This window comes from Cryptotermes secundus, unplaced genomic scaffold (assembly GCF_002891405.2).
Source record: "Cryptotermes secundus unplaced genomic scaffold, Csec_1.0 scaffold2444, whole genome shotgun sequence".
Classification (NCBI taxonomy): domain Eukaryota; kingdom Metazoa; phylum Arthropoda; class Insecta; order Blattodea; family Kalotermitidae; genus Cryptotermes; species Cryptotermes secundus.
The window spans coordinates 405,544-427,354 of NW_019723340.1; the positions used below are offsets into that span (position 1 = coordinate 405,544).

The 21,811-nt window shown below is 32.7% G+C and overlaps 2 protein-coding genes across 3 annotated transcripts in view; one reads left to right on the forward strand and one right to left on the reverse strand.

Moving 5' to 3' along the window:
• LOC117282116 overlaps positions 1–8,048 on the forward strand; it is a 222,634-nt gene extending 214,586 nt beyond the window's left edge. For both annotated transcript variants that reach the window (XM_033750488.1, XM_033750489.1), the window contains one exon: positions 3,574–8,048. In XM_033750488.1, the coding sequence (XP_033606379.1) occupies positions 3,574–3,609 (36 nt within the window). In that variant the 3' untranslated portion in view covers positions 3,610–8,048. The remainder of the gene's footprint in view (positions 1–3,573) is intronic.
• On the reverse strand, positions 1,008–19,908 carry LOC111861884. The gene is made up of 2 exons (XM_023846830.2): positions 19,553–19,908; positions 1,008–1,289 (listed from the first exon to the last, which is right to left on the reverse strand). The coding sequence occupies exons 1-2, from the start codon at positions 19,786–19,788 to the stop codon at positions 1,214–1,216; spliced, it is 312 nt and encodes a 103-aa protein (XP_023702598.1). The 5' UTR covers positions 19,789–19,908; the 3' UTR covers positions 1,008–1,213.
• Between the last annotated feature and the right edge of the window lie 1,903 nt (positions 19,909–21,811).

Genomic DNA, 21,811 nt, shown 5'->3' on the forward strand with positions numbered 1-21,811 from the left:
ATACCGACCGAGCGACCGCGGCTTGTCGGCGAATTTAATGCCAACTTTAGCTGATTGAGAGAGTCGAGTGGTCAGCGCAACGAATCCCAACGGCCGTTAATTTCGGTTTTCTAGACCGGAGACGCTATTTCCTTGAAATAGCTCTTCAGTTATCCTCAGAAGTTTGAGTGGACCCCATTCCAGACCCACTACTTCTCAGAAAATCTGGTAGCGCCGGGAGTCGAACCCTGACCTCTGGATCTGTAGGCAGACACTCTGACCTCTAGAACAAAGAGGTGGTCCAAGCACATTAATGGAAGTAACTTTATAGATGAAGAGTTGTATCTATTGGGATGTAACATCAGGTTGCCCATTGAAAGTCAGTCGACCCATCCAATAATGCCTCTAAGTCTGAATAGTGACAAAGAAGAGGCGTCTACCTTCTCACTATATTCTTCCATACAGAAAACTGAAACTTATGTCATAAGAATATTCATTGTTATAAAGTTCTAAATGAAAACATAATATAAAATTATAAAGAGTAAACTTCCATTTCACATTATTTCTTAGCTTATGATAGATATTTGAGTTTCATAAACTGGCCATTGTATAAAATATATTGCTGGTCACTGCTCTGTTTTTTCTAAAAGACTGATTGATTGATGGATCATATACCTGATACTGATTGGGCGACTGATTGATCCTACTTAATTAGGCTATTTAAACTATAGAGGATATAGAGCATGAGTGAGATGGGCAAGAAATCGTTGATAGAAAGTAGTTAAGAATCTGGACAGATGTAGTGACCTATTTGAATATCGATTACCATACATACCTTCCGTTTGAGAGACTGAGGAAAACTATGAAAAACTGCAGTTAGTGATGAGATCCCAACAATTTAATTCTGTAATAAAATGTCAGTTCTAATACAGCAACAAAACTTACAAATTCTGGCACAATTTATAAGTATTACAAATTCTGTCACAATTTATAAGTAAAAAATAAATATTATTTTCATGGTCCCTTCATATCATACTGAGATTAGACTAGAAATATAGAATGTTTTTACAGCGATTGTGTTCACTCTGGCGGGGATTGAGAAGACGAGTATATTTGTTCACCTTTGTACCGTATACGAGTATATACCATATGTTCCATGCAGGACTCATACTGAGGCATGAGCACTGACAGTATTTACATTTCTGGTAACAGACATGTAGACTGCACACACAGGTCACATGTAAAATGTAAAGTAACATGATCTGGGTAGAGCTTGTGATATCTGTTTTCCTTTAACACTGCAATCTGTCCTGTGAAGATAACCAGACCACAAATTATTAACTGTATAATTCAAATGCTTCTTTCTGTGCATTAGGACAAATTCCATCTCATTCATTTACCAATATAACATCAAACTTTCAAACCATCATGATGTTGGTAACTGTAAACATAAAAAATCTGTTCATACAAAATTTATATGAATATTTGTTATATGTCTCAACATAAAAGTCATATGCCTATCAGTGATTCAAGGGTTACCGTTATAAAATTAATTTCTTATTGTATGAGTATTTAACAGTTTTTCCCAACTGTAGATGTAGAATTAGGAAAATAACAACTCCTTAATCAGAACAGTCAAAAATAATTTAGAGCCATGTTAAACACTGCATGACACAATCAATAATATTTTATACAAATCCAATTAATGAACACATTTAAAGTGGAAATGTATGAAACTACCAGTCTGCTGGTGGACACAAACCTAAATCAGTCCCATCCACCACCCATTTTCAAAATGTGTCTCAATAAGGTCGATCTTGGTGTCATCCCACTTCTTATAAGTCTTCCAAGTGACCATATCCTTAGAGGTTTCCTCACCAAAATACTAAGAGTAAAATAGAATTTATGGTTATTTTCTTGCATGCATGCAGCCACAAAACTGCATGCACTCAAACTATTCAAATGGCTGGACGAACTTGGAAGGATCAGAAAATTCAGACTGATACCATCACTACCTCACAACGTTTGTATGTAATGAAGTCAGAGTCAAAATCAAAGTTATGTTATGTTCAATAGTCAGTCAGCCAGTCTCTCTTGGTGTCAGGCCACATCTGGGGCCCAAGTCCAGATATTTGTTGCTGTCAGACAGTTGCAGAACGTGGGACTTGAAAACAAGGATCACTGTGCTGGCGTGGGTGAGAAGCAATTTAAGAGTAAGTCAGTCATGAGGGGGCATTTTTAGACCAACAAACAGCTAATGAAGACATAACAGATTGAGTCTTAGCTTGTGCTGTAATGATTTGTTAAGTTTGTAGATTAGCTGTAGTATTATAATTATTTGTATTTATAGGTTGGTGGGGCTCTCTCTTGTCAACGTGTGTGTAGTCTTGTCATTACTCCGATGACAACCCACTTCTTCGGAACAATTTGTTGGCCCTGAAAAGGACCGTGGTTGCTGAGATGATTGATCGGTGAGGTAGCGCGGCGCGCGCCGGTAAGGAGAAAGGCTGGTTGCGGTGAAAGGCTTGGCGAAAGGCTAGTGGAAAGGCTAGTCGTTGAGCGCGGTCGTAGGAGTCGTGAGGCAGTGGCTACGCCAGAAGCCCAGTGGGTCGGACCGTAACACGACCCACCGGCGAGTCCAGGCGCTGTGCCCCAGTGAGTCGGGTGTGAGAGCGCTGGAGGGCCGAGGCAGTCGTGCCCGGCGCAGCCTGCCGATGTCTCCGAAGACCGAGCGCTGGCGACGAAGCCTGCTGGCTGAAGTTGCTTGCTGTCTGATGAACTGAATTAAACTGCATAACTCGACTCTGGGGTCGCTCCTTTTTATACGCTGGTCGGTGGGGCGGAGCCAAACTCGAAAGTGAGGAGCAAGAATTGATTGGCTAGCGCGCGTAATGGTGTAGACGCGGGCTATCGCCGAGCGTAGTATAAATGCGATCGTTTGAAGCAATCTGATTGGTTAGCGCGCGTGATGGTGAAAAGTGATGTGAAGAGCGAGCGTTGCAGAAATGCGTGATAATGTGGGATGTTCCCACAGGTTATAAGCCTTCTTTAAATCCAACTATCAATCTAAAACCCATGTCTAACCACTAACACATGACAATATATTTGCCATCATACACAGCATTGGTCTTTTTTTTTTAAGACACTGACAGTGCCTAAATATAAAATTGCAAGCCTATCATTCCTTGTAAACAATAAAAATGTGGTATTGAAAGTGCCATCTGCCTGAACTTCATATGACAGAAAAGCTGTGGATGCCAACTAGACCTAATGTATTTAAATGGGCTTTCCTCCTCTATTTAAGGACTGTACTATAAAAACATAATTCATGTGTAGGAAATTCATAAATTCATTGCACTACTATATTTAATCTCTTTTATTTATTCTAATCTAACTGACTTGGATGTATGCATCAATAATAATAAATAGGTAAAGAACTATTATGAATCAATAAATCAGTAAGTTAATCAAAAGAGTTCAATACATGAAATTATATTTAGAGAAGAAGTTTTAACTGTCCTTTCATTCATGAATGAAGATATTCACCTATAATTCAATGACACCAGAACTTAGTTTTAATTTTTTTATTTTCAGAGTACTATGGATGTGGAGAATGGTTTCTTCCACTAGTGAGCAACATAGTGCCAGGCAACCAAACCACTGGATTCCACGTGAATCACAGAAGGGCCTTCTGCTCTCATTAATCTGGAAATATGTAGGGCATTGCAATCTGTTCCACAAAACCATGTTGTGGGGCTAGGTTACTGTTTGTGAATTCTGTTCATAATCTTCATATGCAAAAGAAATATTTTAAGTAGCCATCTCTTTACCCTGACACAGATCTAAAGCAGTGTCATGCAATATTGCCAAAATAATATTCTCGGCATTTTATACTCACTATATTTTCAGTGACAAGCAAATAAGAGCTGAACTGATGTCAGTATCCAATGATATACTGGATATTTGACAACTGAATTTCCAAAACTGATACAAAGGACAGATTGGTACATTGTACGTTCATATTATGAGCAGGACTAAACCTTGAATGATATATTTATATGTAGTAATTGTTACCTGAGACCTTGATGGAATGCAACTTTTCCAACAGACTCAATCATTCTTTTGTGCACGGACCATAGTTTGGATTTGTTTTAAAATGTTACATGATATATCAAGAAGTTTTGTTGGATTAACATTTGCATGTCTAGATATAATGTTACCACTACTCAGTCAATCTTAACAGTGTTTTAAGGTAATTAAATGAATACCAATGTTACACTCATCGGTAGTTAGATATTATTGCTTAAATTTAATTCACTTGTTTATATTATTGTCTTATACTGTCTTATTTGCAATACAAAATCTTTATGAGGGATTCTCAATTGATTTTCTGTCACAACCCAGTATACTGCATAAGAAGAGAGCATTACTTATTCCATTAACTTCGTCTTAAATATATTTCAGTAATGCTATAGACATTGTTAGAGAGAGGCCAGTTAAGTGCTAAATACGACTATTTTTAATGAACCATAAACTGTAGGGAACTATAATCATGTTTCTTTAATATACACATATTGGTATAGATTTGAAGCTTTAAGCATGTTATATTTGGGTTGTTCAACTTCTAACCTAATCCATTTATGATAACATCTGTTCTTATTATTATTGGCCTAATTTAGGATACTGAATTCTTACCAATAGCTTAATAATATGAGTGGACATCACTGAAAATCGATTATTGTAGCATGTGATTTATGCATCCACATACATAATTCAAAGCACTGTTAAGACGTCTGGATACGCTACTGAAGTCCTTGTCAATTAAGCATTAGCCTGATTCAAGACGGACGTTATTTTATTTGTTGAAAACTGTAATTATTTTAAGAAATATTCTGTTCCTATAACATTTGACACTGTTGCAGATATACATATATGTAAGTTGACCATATGATCACTAAAGGAATAGATGAGATCTACCAGTAGTTTGGAGTGCCTAAGAGACATCTTCAGCAATTTTAAATTTCAATTCTGCTCTCATATTCCCAACATTTTGTAATATTTCAAATATTGCTCGATTAAAATGTTAATGAAGATATGATAGTCATATTTCAGCAAATGATGGGTTGAATATTTTTAACTTTAATTTCCTTCTCACTAAGCTTCTGAACCTATTTTGAATGTGGCTTTCCTTTAAAATTTGCTCCATAATTTCAAACATTAAATAAAAATATTGTGCATATTATCAACGCCTTTTTCTTCTAGCTTTACATAAATCAATGAAGATGTACATTCAGACCAGTAAATGGATGTAGCAATCACTTAAAATAACCCACTTAAACAAAAAAGATACGTATATAAACTTGGAAGTGAAATACCTTCCAACAGTGAAAAATTTAAATATGCTTGTATTATAAAATCATTTCCTGAAGTCAAATATTGCCTAACAATATAAAACCGCAGTTATTTTTACAAATTCCCTTCAAAACTTCAGGAGAGTAAAGTGAAGCAGTGAACATTAAAAAAAATCATAAATAGTATGAACTTATGGCAGAACAGCAACTACAGCTAACTTAACTAATTACCTTCTTGTAACATTGTCAACGACATAAATTTCATAACACAAATGAATTAGCGGTATTTAGAAACAAAATATTCATCTTTGAACTAATCAACATTTCATATAAAACTATATCCCTTGCCTTGTTTTTTTCTCACATTTAATAAAACGTTTATTTTAGATTCTTAAATGCAGTTACTTCATGACTTCACTTCATTTTATATCATAGACCAACACTGACTACGACAATAAACCTAGAAGAAAAGCTTTACGGAATACCATAAACAGAAACTAATGTTAAAACAAATCAGTAAAATGTTGAATTCCTTCAGTATACCCCTCACAGCCACCAAAACTATTGTTCACAATTTTCTACCAAGGCTGTTGTCTGGGATGTGACAATAGTTTGGTGGAAGAGTATCAGCATCTCTGAGGAAACTGCTTCAAGGTACCATGAAGATTCAGACTGCAGGTTCCTCTGAAGCAATGGTTCCAAATACCAAAACTCACAATGTCATATCCCAGGAGACCATGATCTTTAATTTATTTCAGATTTTTTGGAACAAATAATGCAAGAAATTATGCCTCTTCTTAAAAACTTACCCTTTACTTTTATTAAATTGTTTCACAAATTGTTTGCTTTATTTGTATAATGTTGCTTGTGCAATAATACATTTAGAAGTTCTTGAAGCAATCAACTAATATCTAGGTTCTGTTTCCTACTTATTTCAATCTTATTAATATTTTAAACATGATGGAGTAAAAGGAGCTCTATAAAACATAATGAATGTGGCTGCAAAAGACTGTATAAAAATTCCTCTCCTTTCATCTAATATAATGTTACAAATAAAACATTTCCGTATCTTTAGAGATTAATTGACTTGAATTCTCTTTTTTTCAGTTCCATTTTATACTTATATATGAAACAATTTTTAACGTGATAAATATTTTTGACAATAAAGAGGACAATAATTAAACAGACAGTAGTAATAGACTTCATCTATGAATATATTCCCCAGCTGTGTTTCGGTTTGTACATATTCTTCAAGCAATTTACTTCAGTCATGTAATAATGTAATGTAACATTTGCAATATAGTGAAGATATGGGACTATAAAATTAAATAAATAATGTATAATGGTACAACAGAACACCATGAAAACCATGTCAAAATATTGAGATATGCCTGATTCCAATCAAATGAATCAGTTATATTTAAATTTCCTTCACTTCAAAGTATAATCATGGTTTTAGGTAATAATAAGGAGTGCCATGATTTGTATATTTATCCAGGTATGAAAGCAAGAGGCCAATTGAGACTCTTAAAGTGTAGGTGAGAGGGTAATTTTAAAGCATGTATTAAAAAATACTGTGAGGGTGTGCACTAGACTCTGACTCCTCAAGCTATGATTTGGGAATGGATTCTTGTGAATATGGAAAGACCCACTGTGTCCCTAAGAGGGAAGGAACCCCTTCACTGTCTGGGCTACTCTCAAGGAGTACTCAAGGAGTACTCTGCTGTGGATTTAGCCTACTTATTTTATAATTATCTTACAGTTAATTTTGTTCTCCAGCTCCATTCAGATGCTATGTCTAAGAAACAAATGATCTTAATAGAATTAAAAGGGCATAATGTATGTCATTTTAAGAATTCTTACCACTAAATAATGGCCTCAAATAAGTACATTTCGTTGATATATATCTGTTACAACATAAAGATTCAGCAAGTAACAGATACATTTACAAAATTTTCCACTCGTTCACAAGTGATTTCTAAAAATGTCATCATCAGCATTACTAAAGGGTGTGATGAGATTTCTTTGTCCACTGGAGCAGTTTAAAATTAATGTTTACCTCTGTGTTGGTGGTTCTGCATCTATGAAATATTTGAAGTCCCATTCAAGGCAGATTTCTAGGTTCACAGCTATAAAACAGTTCAATTACTTTTCAGAAAATGGAACCTTTTTACAGGTCAAAGCACTTATGGTCATAAACAAGACATTCATACTATGAGAGACAGAGTATGTACAAGGATGAGAATTTCAAGATACGCAGACAAGTGTAATACAAGTGACAAAAATTACATTTTTCACTACTCACTAAGTATTCAGGAGCTTTCAGGATGACTGATTTCCTGATCCAAGCCAAGTTATCATTCTGATCAGTTAAACATGACAAAACCTGAAACTTTTTTCTTTTCCAGCCATACCTTCAAGTAAATATCAGCTATACCAATTTTCCTCTAGAATTAAATTCATATTACAACACAGGGAATGTGTCTGAATTATACTGCTTACAATAATATATTAACGTTACAATAATAAGATATTACACAATGAATGTCATTGCCCTTTCTCATTTGAACAGATACCGGTATTTTCCATTGATTTCTTCATTGTTAATGTCATTATTATCGTGAAATTAATTCAAATTTTAACAGAATATTGCAGAACCCTGCTGATAAAGAAAACTAATTCTTCCAGCATTTAGAATAGAGTGTATTTTTTAAAATAAACCAGATATATAATGACAGATCAAAATTGAAAAAAATTACTTCAAGAAAATTTGACAATAAAAAAAAATTCCACTCCATGAAAGTAACAGAAGAGTAATTCTGGTAGAAGTATTCCATATCTGAATTGAAGGCTTTAATGTTAAGAATGTCTGAGATGTAAGAGAGAGAAGAAATACTGGTTAATTTGCTATTGACCAAACTGAAATCTCTCTGTCACATTGCTGATAATAACTGCCATATTGATATATGGGGCCTATCATGAATTTTGTGTTCCATTTTTAAATCAATATCAACTCATGACCAGTAATTCAATTAATAAGCACCTGTACTGTAGTAATAAAATTGTGGATCTCATTACATGATCTGCAAGAATCAACCATAATGGTTACTAAAATAGTCAGGAAAATAATACAACAAGGGAGAACGCATAAGCTATTTTAGATACTCCTGGTCATGTTTTATGATTTATCGTGTTATATCAGACTGACAGATAAAATGCTTGCTGCTTTTACTTCCTTATCCATATCACATGATATTAAGTCACTCTGCATTTTCTTCTGTAAATAAAACGTTGTCATTTTAAAGTCACTTGAAATTTATATTTTTTCTTAACTATTAGAATGCATTTGATTAATTAGGTGAATAACGTAAACAGGTTTACTAAATTTTAAATCACTAGAGATACATTACATGTGATAAGTATGTATTACTTCAGTAGGAGGAAGATTGAATTTTGTATGTGTTATTAACTGTGTGATTACACATTATACTATATGTGTGTGTAGAAAACATGTGTGGATTACACACATACACATATATATACATTCACACAGTCCTGAAGCAAATTGGTGTCTATTAGTAGTTGTGTTATTGTGATTATATTGCAATTTAAAACCAATTACAGTACACAATGAGTATGCAAAGAAAACATGTATGGTCAGCTCATTATCTTCGCTGAAAATGTGATTTATGATAGATAATCTTTATTTGTTCAAAATACATCAAATGTTCTAATAGCTGAGGATTTTTATGTGTTCACTTTATGCAGTGCTTCATAAATTGATCTCTATTTTGTCACAAGAATAGTTTCAGCTATTTATATGGAAGACGGGATTGTGCAAGAATTACTGATATTTTTGCGCAGTGTACTAAGAATTAAACAGAGTAAAGGCATTTTTATAAAGTATCCTACACTGTTTTCATAAATGTTGCGATATATTCCACAATTTTGTAGTTGTGATATAATTTCCTGTACTGTGCTGAAATAATTCTCATGTCTGGTTGGCTCCTCCTTGTCTTTACAACACAGTTCCTTCTGATTACATTTTCTTGGACTTGCAAATATGAACATTATTTCAGATAATTTATATTGCCTCTTGAAACGAAAGCTTTGCATTTTGATATCTGGATTTTAAATGTACCCTTCAAAATTGTACATTTCTTTCAGACCTGTGGTATAAAAATAATCCTTTTAATTGAAAAAATAAAGAGCTATCCTTTCACCATGTTATGAAGGCCCATAGAGTTTGAGATGTCAAGGCTCCCACTTTTTCTAGACATCAGCTCACAGATGACGGTGAGATTTTTATCCTTATGCTCTGGCAGGCCTTTAAACCCAGGAATCCACTTAACAAAGAGAATCTATAATGAAGTGCAGCATAAATTACACCACTGAACCTTACCGTTTCACACTAAGTCATGACACATTAAAATGATGTAAAATATTTCATCCCCCTTTACATCTACAAATAATATTCCCAACTTAATAGTAACTAGCTAAATAAAAACTAACTCAATAGAGCTGAGCCCTTCTTGAGAAGCCAGCAATCGCTCAGCTACTTGAAGAATATTAAAAAATTTCATGGAACCTGAAGAGCTTCCCATTGGTCTCTACCTGAGTCAGTTGAATCTAGTCAATACCACTCCATCCTATTTATCTAAGATCCAGTTTACTATTATCATCCCATTTAATTATAGGTCTTCCCAATTGTGTCTTTCCTTCTGACTTTCTCACCAAAATCCTGTAAGCATTATTCCCAAATTATATTCAGAAATATCCTATTTATCTAAGATCCAGTTTACTATTATCATCCCATTTAATTATAGGTCTTCCCAATTGTGTCTTTCCTTCTGACTTTCTCACCAAAATCCTGTAAGCATTATTCCCAATTTATATTCAGAATAATTAATTCACATTATTTGCTTTTCACCATATAAATAAAAACCTGGTTGTATCGCATAAAGAAGTTTTGAATATTATATTGTCATTAACATATTCAGAAATCTCTTGGATTCAGGCCAGCGTTCACAAAAATCACATTCTAATAAAATGTAATGCCCAGTCCACCAACCTCAGCATCATAAAATATAATTAAATAAAAATTTTCTTGATTCTTTGTCATGAAGAAATAAATTTTGAAGGGAGATCATCTGTCAGATAAACTCCAGTATTAAGAATATCACGTTATAGTAGATCACCAAGTAAACATACAGCAGTAGCCTCTCACTGTTTTTATTTTCCAAAATTGACTCGTTTAATTCTACTTTCAGCTGAAACATTTCACAGGAGATGCATCAGACAACTCAAGTGACATGAAAATGATTTGTTATAAATCTTATATTATTCCATAAAGGTTGAATTTATATAAAAATCCTCAGAATAAGATATAATTAATTATGTTAACAAAGATATATTTATATAAATTATTAATTACTGAATACTCTCGCTTGTAATCTATGCATGCTCTGACACATGAATTTACACATACTACGATGTACAGAATTATTTCCGATTCATTGTTCTCACAAACAACACATAATTTTATATTAGAAATTTAATAAATATGTGTGATGAGGAAAAACCTATAATGTGCCAAAGGACAATAAGACAGCCTTATTACATGATATCATCCACTGAGGCAACTTGTAGGAAGGAATGTGTTCTTTATCACTGATGACAATTCTACACTTAGAGGCTTCATTTAAAAATGTTGTCTTCTATATGTGTATGAAGATGGGAATGATAATGAACAAAGAATACAAAAATAAATGTATGTTTAACTACTTCCTTATCTTGTTTCAGTACTGACTTTTTCACGATGGCCTAGAATATCAACTCTTTGCAACACCATTCAATTTCTTTGGATACAAATTTTATCTGATCAGATACTTCATATGTTATTTTTACAACACATTTTAGTACATTAAGTGAAGACAAGGAAGATGCATTTTACTACATTCTATTGTTATAGGCTGAGATAAGAGATGCTGACTCTGATTTTGTACAGAATTACATTATATGAATTCAAAGACAACTAATATCACATTATTTTAAAGTTGCATGTATTATTTAAGGTAACACCTCAACTGCTCTGCTGACAATATTTTTAAATCTTGGCTCCTGCTATAATATCATGATACGAAACTTATAATCATTTGAAGTAAATAATACCATTCATATTATATAATTGTGTGCATGTAGATGACAGTAAGGTTAAAACATGAGATTTAGTAAGAAAATATAGACAACACAAACCAGTTAATACAAGTCTCAATTATATTGTGCCCAGCTTCTTATGACAGAGGTCTAACAACCGAAATACAGTCAGTTATTCACTGGCTTCCTGTTTTGACTAGTTATGATTTGTCTTCCCTTGCATGTTGCATAGAAAATATAGGAGGTATTTTTCAGTGAATTTCCTTTCATTGTGAGCTCTATTTCAATTCAACTGATAATTAAAAAAATATATATATAGGCTATTAATTTACCAAAACAGTCATGTATTATGGTTATTATGTTTATGTTATGCCACAAAATTTTAATGATTCCCTTGTGAACATAATCATTAAGTACTGTATCTCACACTGATCATCAAGTGCCATGCATTGAAAATATGCCTAATATCACTTTATATTAATTAACATATCTTGGGAGAGTTCTTTTGTGTTAATTGAAGTTCTCATGCATATGTTTATTCAAATTTTAATTGAATAATCTCAGCTCATACATTGATAACATTCTGGAGTATACAATCACAGGGATGTAATAAACAATATCCATAGATGAAATACCCTCCAATATGCATTCATAAATAAATCACTGTAAAAAATATGAAAAGTATTCATTCCATAAACTTCCACATGTCAGCCATATTCTGACATTTTCCTCAATATATGACTCAGGATAATATAAATTTTTGATCCATTATGAAAACTGATTTTTAAAAGAACAAGTATCACTTCAGTTTATAAGACAATGGACAATAAATATAAAAGATAAGGAAAGAACATACTCCTTCATACATTTTAACATCAATGGAAATCTTAACATACCACAGTATTTAGGGATTTATATGTATTTTTATTTTGTAATGCTCTGCAAACCTATGCAAGAACTGCCATAATAAATCAAGTGGTTACTGACAATAAAGGAGCAAAATACAGTATAACTGTAAAATGAAGTAGCTGAAAAATATATCATACAAATTCTGCAGAAGTAATATAGTGCTACAGTCTACATATACAATGAAGTCTGTTGCATATATGCAGATAAAATATTATGAACACAAGAAAATAAATGTCAAGATGAGTACAAATAAAGCTGTTCTTGGAACTGAAAGTCTAATTGTTGGGTGATTTCTTCAAATTCTATACAATAAACATTACGTGGAGAAAACTGTCATTCTCTGTATGTGTATTTCCACTGATTCGTACATTTCCTACAGTTATGCATATTGGTGCAAATTCACTGTATCAGATTAAATTGCATATCATTAGGTTTTAACCAATTCTTCATACAATTTGAACTGACTGTGGTGACTCGTGTGAAATTCATATGCTTTAAGGCTTAAAATATAAGATAAAGAAACGAGTGGTTAAGCAACAGGTGTGATTGTATTTGGGACGTGCAAAAAATGTAACGACCAAATGCAAAAGTAAATGGTGACAATTCATCTCCTGCATATCTTAGCCTCTCAATTCCCATGCCTATCAATATTTAATAAGAAATGTGATGATAAACTGTCATTAGACCCCTATACATGTTACTATTGGTAATTAAGACAATAACATATGTGCCATATGACAAGAACAATTTTCATGTTCTAAATTTTGTGCTTGTACTATTATATGCCCAATATTTCAGTGTAAAGAAACATTACAAATACAATTTAGTGTCATGTATAAGCATGCCAAATTATTTGCCGGCTTTTTACTATTAAAGATTTGTGAATAAAAGCTATGGATGAAATATTTCTCAGAGAAATCAATGTTGTAAAATAACCATAGGGTTTGTTCTTCTAATATAGCTGGACTGTTATTTTTGCATATCTCAAAGATATTTAACAAATACCTTGCAAAAAAAACATTTCATGTTCTAATATGTTTCAGTACAGAAATTTATGTTCCTTTATTGAAGAAGAAAGTCACTGGGTAGAGGCTTTAATTATTCATATGAAGTACTTTTAAAAAACTAGTAGGAAGTAAGTACAAATATGTTTAGCAGACATAAGAGAATAAAGGAGTGCTGATATAGTTAGGTGGTATAAACAGTAATATTCAATATCAATGTAGTCTGTATAAGTTAAAATGTTCAAAAATATACTTATGGAAGAAATTAATAATAAAGTGTCAGGATATCTTTAGTAACAAGGAAGATAGCAGATGAAATGCATATGCAACGCAAGATTCTAAAATTCCTGTTTCAAATGGATTGTTCTCTATTAAGAACATCACTTAAGCTATGAAATGTGAAGAAAGTTTGTAATACATATCATACAGTTCATTTGCGGCATACTTCAAGTGGCTTCTGAAAATTCAAGAAAGTGAAAAATTACAGTTCCAATGCCTCTGAAAAAAGTTCAGTCAATCTCATTCTAAGGATCTCTTGTCAGAGTCGTCATACTCTCTGCTTTCTGGCCACTTGCTATATAGCAAATTAAGTTTACAATGATGCAACAATAACTGCATAAGAAATATTTTCTAAATAGCTGTGCAACTTGAACATCATAAAAGTATTAAAACGACCATGTATATTTTACTTAAAATAATTATTATAAACTTCTTGGCATAATATTTTACTTCGTCTGTTCATGTATGAAAATTACAATGTTTAAACAGACTTCAAATCTGCATAACATACATTTTTGTTCTGTACTGAGTTTATATGATAGTTTATTTTGTACCATGCATATGCATGAATTTGTCATTCAACCATGACCTTTTAATATATATATATTATATATAATCTTCTAATCAGCATATGTAACTTTTTCAGAGCATGTGTTTGTTAAGCAAAATGGCACAAAGAATCTTCTTGTCACTGAAATTATACATGCATGTATAAATTCAGTGTGTCTTACCTTTGTTCTTTTTGTGCAGTGCAAATTAAATTAAAGGGTACAAATGTCTTATCTAGTGGACAGATTAGCAGAATAATCCATTACTGTAATCCAAAAAGAGTGTATTGTATTCCTTCTGTTTCATTTGAAGATATAGTAAAAGTGCAAGACATAATGTCTGATTACACAAATATTGCTCATATATAGGGCTACCAACTTTCAAAGCTGTCAAATTGGTACATAATTCTTAAAAGCAATGATGTCTGTCATTTCCAAACATAATTATTGTGTCACAAATTCTAAAATAGTAAATTAATCAAATGATAACCAGAGAACAATATGTTTATGACATAAAGTAAAATATTGCAATATGTAAAATAGAAATATAAATTATTATAAATAAAAAAATAGTGGTAAATATTTTCTTTTTATATCTATTTAACTGAGGAATGAATTGTGAAATATAAGACAGAATTATCATTCTACCTATGAATCTATAATGAACTATGTCAGAAGGTTTCTGACAATAGTGCACAATATTCTTGGATAATAATTTTAATATCATCCATCATCTTAGGTTCTTCAGTCTTCAATATTCTCTTTCCTTCTTCGATTGACAGGATAAACTAAGGACTCCTGCTCTATTTGGCCTTTTGGTACAGCTTGTCTCAAACTCTAGGCTAGCTCTGCCAAGTAATCTAATGCAGCAGAATTTCTTGTTTATCATGTTACCTAAAGAAGGAAAAAGAACCAGTTTCTAAAACATTGTGGTTTTAATAAATTTGGATGATAGATGATATCAAAAATACCAGCTAAAAAGAATCTAGGAATGTCTGAATGAAACCCTTTAACATCCAAAAGTTTCTATGTGACATACTGTATTCTTGACACAAAATCAAAGAAAACTTTAAAATATACCCACAATAAAATGAGAAATTAATATGACACATATCAGCTTTTCCCCATGCAAATTTGCGAACTTGTTGTAAATACTTCGGAAGTGAATTATTAAATATTAACATCCTTTAAAAAGCTTATCTCACAGCCCTGAAAATTTTAAACATTTGCTGCATTTTTTAGGGAATAGTGATTTGGAAATTTGGAGTGGATATAAAGAGTATGTGAACACTGAACAATTGACCTTTAGATGAACTGAACTTTTGTGCTTCCAATACCTCTCCCCAAAGTCAGAAACGAATTGACAGGCTGTTTACACAGCGGGAAACAGGAAAGTCTTGTAGTAAAGTACAATATACAACAGACAGCAGAAAACATAAGTTATCATAAATCAGCACACTCCAAAAAAGTCAAGTCTGGTGCAGTAACATATTTAACTGTGTTGATATGTCAGTTGCCATGTGTAAGACTGAAAAGTAAAAAGAATTACCTGGTTATTTTATAAAACCACAGAGGAATTGCATTATGTAGGACACAGTCATACTAGTATATACATAAAAGTCAGATACTAATTTGGGCACTGAAGGGCTTAGGATAAAACACAGTATAGGGGCACTATGGATTTGTAATAATAGTTTAATCATTCCTCACAGCAGTTAATATCACTGTATCCTGACATCATAATAACTAATTACTTAAAATTCTCTTTTTACTTGACTTCTCAATAAGTTAATACATAAAAGTCAGATACTAATTTGGGCACTGAAGGGCTTAGGATAAAACACAGTATAGGGGCACTATGGATTTGTAATAATAGTTTAATCATTCCTCACAGCAGTTAATATCACTGTATCCTGACATCATAATAACTAATTACTTAAAATTCTCTTTTTACTTGACTTCTCAATAAGTTAATACATAAAAGTCAGATACTAATTTGGGCACTGAAGGGCTTAGGATAAAACACAGTATAGGGGCACTATGGATTTGTAATAATAGTTTAATCATTCCTCACAGCAGTTAATATCACTGTATCCTGACATCATAATAACTAATTACTTAAAATTCTCTTTTTACTTGACTTCTCAATAAGTTAATTATAGCAGGGGATATTTAATTTTACTGTGATCTACTGTGTTAACATGGCACAGGGTTAGAATATTAAATATATTTTAAATGTTAAAATACTTCTAGAGTGTAACAATTGGATATATTTATCTATTAATTTGTATATTTATTTATTTATTTATTTATATGGTAGCCAGATGACCCATTTACAATGACAGGCCAAGAATTGTGTGCCATATGGCAGTGTCCCTGTGAAGCTTATTAGGTTGGTCAATTTGACCATTTTTAAACTTGGGCGATCACAACACAACAGCTCAGTAAGCTTTAGATTAAATTACTCTTTCCTATTTATAACCCTTCTAAACTCTCATAGATGTTATGAGGAGTTATGAAATGAAACTTTTTGATAGTTCACTATCTTTGCACTGGTAGTTATAAATTTCAGATTTTGTCTCTGTCTAAATAAAAATGAAAATATTCATGTTATGTTATGAAGTCATGAAGGAAATTTATATTCTTAAAAATTGTTAATAATATTGACAATCAGAATTTTCACTAATTTGTACTGAACTTGGTAATGTGATGGTTTCCACTGCCACCTTCCATTCTGTAGGTACTCCACTTGAATCCTGACTCACATCAGCTATCCTTATTGTTTCTTATAAGTTTCTTATGTATCTTCATATGGTAACATTATTACCAATCCCATATAGTATTACAACATAAAGATTTGTTATATCTCGTCCCATCAATCCTTTCATGTATGTTGAAAAATTCTTGGTGGTTGGTTAAATATTATTTCAATGTTCTCTTATAGTTATTCAAATACCTCGTGTCTTCTCATACTTACCATTCATAATTATCATTAAATTACCTAATTTATTAAAATAAATATGCCTAACTGGTTCCTCAGTCTGGTCACTCCATTATAATGGAACATTTAAAAAAACGTTCTCACATGTGAAGCTAAAATGTATGGTCAGGAGATGAGATAAATTACGTAATAAATAGGTACCCTGGACTTAGACCAAGCATAAATTAAGCTCTGTATAAAAAAATAACTACCTGTTAAGGTAACTGTCTTTAACTACACAAATTGTCTCCCCTAAAGAAGAAGAATGCAATTCCTCTTGCAAGACATTTTTTTGACTGCTGTCCTGTGAGGATGTGAGATCTGTAATCCATATAATGCATGTAAAACCTTGACCAGGATGTTTCTTCTTACAAGATATAAAACTCTTGTGAACTATATACATATGCGTGCGAATGCATGCGCACACACATACACAGTAAACCATCACTAATCTGGATTAACTGGGAAGGGGAGAGGTCATCCAGATTAAGTGATAATCTGGATTAGTGAAGCAAAATGTAGCCATAAAAGACACTTAAAGAACAAATAAATGGAAAATTTAGTTATAAGTAGTGCTGATGAAAATAAAAAATATAACTGTAGAGCTTTTATTTTAAAATTATAGAAAACAATACAGTTGTTATACAGTCATAGTCATACATTGACAGAAAACTCAGAAATTGTACTTGTTTTTGAATTTACATAAAACTGCAGGTTTGAAGAAACTGTCAAGTTTTGCCTGAACACACAAGCGACTCATCTGCCTTGGTAAATGCTCTGTGTCTTTTAAAGTATGTACCCCATTGTGAACAGAATTTTTCATTTTTCATGCTTTGTTCCAGATTATCCATTATCCGAATTAACTGTAACAAGATTAGCAAGGGTTTGCTATATATATATAAAAGCACATGAACACAATTGTGCAGATTTAGAGGGACACAAAAATTATAAGTAACAAAAATTCCTTCATCAATCATTTCTTGCTGACCGGCTATAACGAATTTTAAAATATACTGGTCATATTTGTTGACACACAAACATAACAAATTATGTCTCCTTATCATTTTACTTCAACAGTTTTAGTAAACCTATGTGTGTGAAGTGCTAAGGTTGTGGGATAACACAGAAGTCCAGGTTTACATCCAGAATTAAGCTTAGTTATGCTACATGTGTAATCATATAACTATACAAATTTTAAACCTTAAGGTTTCAACAGAACAATTTAACCAACCCATAACAAATGTGTAGAAGTATTCTGAATAAAAGTAAGTTAAAAATCTGTCACAAAAGTAGGTCTGGATTTTGGTTTCAAAAGACCAAAATTTCTCCCACAACGTTAGAATATCTCTGCTAACACTAGTATAAGTTATGAAAATTAAAAATAAAAAAATGACTTGTATATATAGCTCGCTTGCAAATGTCATACTTTGTTGCAGAGTAAAAGCCTGCAGCATAACAAATTGAATAATACTTGCAAATAGCTTAAAAATTGATGTCAGTTATAACAAAAGAAATATGTAACGTTTAATTGAAAAGATGGCTATATATAATATATATTATATATATATATATGTGATTATAAAGTATAGCTGAATGTAATGTTGACTTACAAGAACATATCTTCAAACTGGCACCTACTAATTTTTAAGACTATTAAACCACGTTAACTTCATTGATACTGCTATGTCTCTACCCATAAGAAACCATATCTTTGTCCATATCTGTTATTTCGGATTGCAACTCTACATCCCCAGTTTGTTCTACATCAAGAATTGTGTAAAAATAATAAATATATTCAAGAATCAGAAATGTGTTTTAATTGTAATGTTATTATCCTTTGCAGTAACCATCAGGATCTATTACTCCATAGACAATGGGTTGGCAATTATTGAATCTGCAGATCAGATGGAGCTACTATTTTAAAGTGGCTCTGAACAACAAAAACTCACAGAAGGATTCTATATTTAAAAAACTGTTAAATGTCTATTAATCATTTTCACTGATTGAACATATTTTATAGATATACCAAATGACATATATTACATTAATATATAAATTTGACACAATGCCCCAAACTTTGACTAGTGTTCAGAAAGCTTTAAGACAAAAATAAAATTTGTGAGTGGTGTCCATTTGACATTCTTATACAAAGTATAAATGAATATATGTTACAACGCTCTAGGATAGACAGATGGGTTCAATCTGATCATATTTTGTTAACACACACATGACCAGAAACGCTTTGTTTACACGTTAGGGCCTCTGAAATGTGAAGGAGGACACCCTTACCTCTTACCTCTGGGTTTTCTGGTTATTTTTACATAACATTTCTCCAAGAGACCTTACCTGAGCTGCTGAAAGTGGTGCCTTTGGTAGTGTGTCATGAAATGTGGTTCCAGCATGATGGGGCACCGGCACACTGCACTAATATCGTCTGTAAGTATTTGGATGAAACCTTTGGCAGCAGATGGATTTGACATGGAGGCCCAATAACCTGGCCCCCTGACTTCACTCCATTGGATTCCTTTCTCTTGGGGCACATTCAAAGCCTGGTGTACGAAACTCCAGTGGAGACACAACATGATCTTGTGGCAAGAATTTCAGTAGCAGCTGGAACCATCTGGGAAATGCCAGAAATCTTTCAAAGAGTTGAGCATAACATAGCAAGGCTGTACAGAACATGCAATGAAGTCAGCGGCCGCCATTTTGAGTAACTTTTTTTAATGTAAAACAATAATAACATCCCCTAAAATGTATGCATCTTCTCAGAAAATTTTGTGGCCCTTAATGCCAAAAGGAAGCGTTTCCAGACATTGGTGTATTAATAAAATATGATCAGACTGAACCAATCTATCTACCACAGAGCGTTGTGACATATATTTATTTACATCCTGTATACAGTTACAGATATAATTAATAAATATACATGGAAGCGAAAAAATTGCATTTGTTTCAAAAATCAATTTATATTTATTTATTTATTTATTTTTGTAACTAAAACAGAATGAGTTTTTATGAAATAGATACAAGATATAACAAATAACATGACAGTAATTTACCAACTAGTGAACGATCAGCACAGGAATCTCCCCTGCATGCAGCATTGATTCTCACTGTTAAAACAGAACTTTGTTACTGATTATTGTAAAAATGCAACACAAGCTTCCAATATTATATATGACTGAAGTATCAAATTCAACTTAAAGAGTTTTCATGGTGAAATCCTTCACAAAGAGGAAACTTACAGAAAGTGCATTCAGAAATTCATTAGTAAATGCATATAAGAATGAGTTCCTGAAAAGTTTTGTGTATTGAATGTTGTCAGAGTCTCAGACCATGATTCCTACTGTGACAAAACGAACAGTCCAAGATGAATCTTTTAACTGACCAAAAAGTTCAAGACATTCAGACTTGATCAAATCCCAGTCTCCATATATCATTAAGAGACCTGGAACAAGAAACTGGTATTTCGCTAGGATCCGGATTCACAGCCACAAGAGTAATTAAATTACTGCCAGAAAGAGAGACCGCTAGAAAGGCCAAGATGTAGGTGGGTGGACAATATTAAAATGGATCTTAGATTGATAGGATCAGGTCTTATGGACTGGATCCATCTGGTTCAGGATAGGGACCAGTGCAAGGATGTTGTGTGAATACAGTAATGAACCATTGGGCTCCATAAAATCCTGGGAAGTTCTTGAATAGCTGTACAACTGGCAGCTCCTCAAGAAGGGCTCACTTCAATTAATTTAGTTATGAGTATGTGTATATTTATACGTTCTCTTAAAAAATTAGTCCAGTTATAGAAAGTTATGAAATTCAATGTGATGCCTAACACTCTCTCTTCACAGGTTATTATACTTGGGAGAGTATATGTAGCCACTCTTGCACAATAATTTAAATGTTTATCACTTAAGGATTATTTGTACTTTGCCTTTAGTATTTTCACTGTAGAACCAAAACATGAACTCACCTTCAATATTAAACTCACTAAATTCTTGACACTGCATTTCTTCAGTTACCTTATTATAGTTAGGAATGTATTTGGCAACAGTCACTCTCACAATTATTTAAATGTTGATCATCTAGTAACAATTTGTATTGTAAATTACATTTTAAATCCTCAACTTCGTTTCTAGGTATTCTGCGTTGTAAAGATATTTAGATATGTAGTCATCATGCATGATCATGGATGTCATTCATCGTTACAGTTCTTGCTCACAGCAACACTGGCAGTGCATATTAAACACACATTTCCCATAACAACTGGAGTTTTCTTTCAATTGCTGCAAGTCATACAGAATGAGAAAATGGTCTTCACTCCCATACTAGTACAGCAAGCTGAACTTGTCATGAAACAACAGGAATGTAATGAACAGCATAAATGTATTTCTCTGAGCACCAAATGGTAAGTGGAAGAAGATATACCCTTTCAGAATTTTAATTATGATTACCTCATCTTACCAGTTTTTCCCACCATACAGCATATTTTTAAATGTTACTTGCTAAAACATTTTTAGGTGAAAGCTTCAGCTATGCTGCACACATTTTGTGTTTTTATTAATTTTTCCACATATATTATGGTCACTTCTAACTCTGGATCAA